The 2,839-nt window shown below is 32.2% G+C and overlaps 1 protein-coding gene across 1 annotated transcript in view; it reads left to right on the forward strand.

Annotated features, from left to right (window-relative positions):
• Nucleotides 1-2,839, forward strand: part of eipr1 (EARP complex and GARP complex interacting protein 1) — a 42,223-nt gene that overhangs the window by 22,753 nt on the left and 16,631 nt on the right. Inside the window, exon 5 of the mRNA XM_016256464.1 lies at nt 448-584. Within this exon, the coding sequence (XP_016111950.1) occupies nt 448-584 (137 nt within the window). The remainder of the gene's footprint in view (nt 1-447; nt 585-2,839) is intronic.

Raw genomic sequence — 2,839 nt, forward strand, 5'->3', positions numbered from 1 at the left:
CTTTCTCTAAAGATTCTTCTCTGTGGAGACTGAAGATTGTTGGAGTACTTTTTTTTTACAAGAAAACACTTATTTCAGTCTTTCTACTAGCTCGATTCAATGTGTTACTTGATGTTTCGTTGTATTTCTTTGTGACTTTTACTAGCAATTTTTTGGGTGAAAATGGTTTCAAAGTAAATCCTACACTTTGCTTACATTCTGAATGATACAGAAAGCCAACGAAGACTTTCCAGGCTGAGAGCACCTTTGCATTGAACTCCCAGTATAAATGGTGCACTGCTCTTCAACAGCGGCACCGTTTCTTGTCGTTAAGAGTATTTGGTCTATTTGGCACTGCTGTGTTCACAAACACAGTGTATTCTGTGTCCGTCAGGGACTGTGAGTAGGCTTGCTGGTGAATATGCAGCCATTGATTGAGATGTATGTGGATCGATTCTCCTCCCACAGATCTCGAGCAGCGCCACTCTGGAGGGCAAAGGGCAGCTGAAGTTCACAGCAGGCAAGTGGAGCCCACATCACAACAGCACACAGCTGGCCACGGCCAATGACACGGCCATCCGAGGCTGGGACCTGCGGAGCATGAGGTAAGACGTGAGGAGCGTCATTCGCATACAGTGTGCATGGCTACTGTACCATTGCACTATGATACATTATTACCACATTTATAAACCTCATATGGCATTTCCACTACAGTTAAAAAATTTGGGGTCACTAAGATTTATTTTTTAAAAGAAGTTAATACTTTTATTCAGCAAGAATGCAATAAATTATTTAAAAGTACATTAACGACATTTATAATGCCATAAACGATTTCTATGTCAAATAAATGCTGTTCCTTTGAGCTTTCTATTCATCAAAGAATCCCGAGAAACAAACTGTATCATGGTTTCCACAAAAATATGAAGCAGCACAACTGTTTTCAACATTAATGACAACAAATCAGCCTTATAGAATGATTTCTGAAGGATACATAATAATAAAATGATAACAGTCAGATGAGATGAGAGAGAAGTGAAGACCAGGAGATGTTGATGATTGAGATGCACGGAGTTTGTGTCGAGCTACAGAACGCTAGAGAGGTGAATCCTTACTGAAGTTATTATCGCATTATTATCACATTATTATGGCATAATTTCATGATGTTAAAACAAGAAACCTTTCCCACGTACATTTGACACTACCATGTACACATAAACATGGCGATGACTCTACACTGTTATATTCTAAAAAGTTACTCCAAAAAGTACTCTTTCTGTTACTTATTTTTAGCCTCACGTGATGAATGTCATGACAAGAGAAATCTGTCATATTTCCATCTGTAATGCAGTTTATATCAAACTATGTATTAAACCTACAAAGTTGAGATAACTTCAATATGATCTTTGTATAACGTTGATGGAGGATCCTCTGGTATAAAGTGCAGTCTGTGATAGATTGAGGTCGTATGATAACTGTTGAGAATAGTGAGAATATGCCCTGCAGTTTGATTGCACTGATTTCAGGAGACGTCAGCACATTCATTTACAGCTCAGAGAGGAAGGTGTTAAAGGGAAACGGCTTCATCAAAAGTTTCAGCATAAATGCATTTTCTCTCTCGCTCTCTCCCTCTCCCTCCCAGAATAATGTCAGATATGTCCAAAGGTACATTCATTACTTTGCTCTTGACAGTGATGAACATTTTCTGTCATCGGTATGTATTCCAGATAAAGTTTTTCAATGGTTATGAGAAACTATATGTATATTTCCTCTATATGTTATTTTCCATTTTAGGTCGAGACCTGTTCATTTAGGGATTGCTTTATGTTGCTTCAACAACCAGAATTGGGTCCACATATAGATTACACATACTAAAATGACTGATTCATAATCAAACAGAATCTGATTGACTGATTTTAATTGTCAGTCAAACTGTATTCATGTATCATTTCTAATAATAAAGCAACAACATTTATATGCCAAAATAATTTTATATGCCAATATTTTTAGTGAATAAAATAAAATAAAAATTATAACATGCAATACACCAATTAAAATGTATTTGCAGATGTGCTGCTATAGCTAAAAATGCTATGCAATAAAGTTATGAATATACCATGCCAACATAATTAATGGATGCAATTTTTAAAATTATTTAATCATTTGAAAAATAACAATTAAAACGTTAAAATAAAATTAAATATGCAATACAAATTATTTAAAAAAAAATCAAAATAAAGGTTATAACATGGAAAAAAATTACCAATTTGATTATAAATGTAATTTTTTTTTTAGATCTATTTATCTGTACTGCTGTAATATGAATTGAATATTATACATTTGTATCATTATATTTTAATTAAAAAAGTTATTACATGAATTAAATTAAACATGCAATGCAACAATTTTTAATAAAAATTCAAATAAAAGCTGTAACATGCAATACAACAAAGTAAAATGTATTTGTTGTAATCTGTGCTGCTGTATCAAAATATATATATAATGTTATGAATATATCATGCCAATGTAATTGATGGATTCTTAATTATGATTAATTATTTAAAATAAATAATTGAAATAAAAAGTAAATAAAAGATCAAAATATATATATAATGTTATGAATATATCATGCCAATGCAATTGATGGATTCTTAATTATGATTAATTATTTAAAATAAATAATTGAAATAAAAAGTAAATAAAAGTTTTTTTAGTGATTTTGTGACTTTTATAATTTAAATTGTATTTATTATTATTATTATCATTATTATTCCTTTATCCTCTTTAGGCTGCTTTTGTGTGTGTGTGTGAGTGTGTGTGTGTGTGTGTGTGTGTGTGTGTGTGTGTGTGAGAGTGTGTGTGT

The sequence above is a fragment of the Sinocyclocheilus grahami genome, unplaced genomic scaffold, assembly GCF_001515645.1.
Source record: "Sinocyclocheilus grahami isolate Dianchi unplaced genomic scaffold, SAMN03320097.WGS_v1.1 scaffold1434.1, whole genome shotgun sequence".
NCBI classification, from domain to species: domain Eukaryota; kingdom Metazoa; phylum Chordata; class Actinopteri; order Cypriniformes; family Cyprinidae; genus Sinocyclocheilus; species Sinocyclocheilus grahami.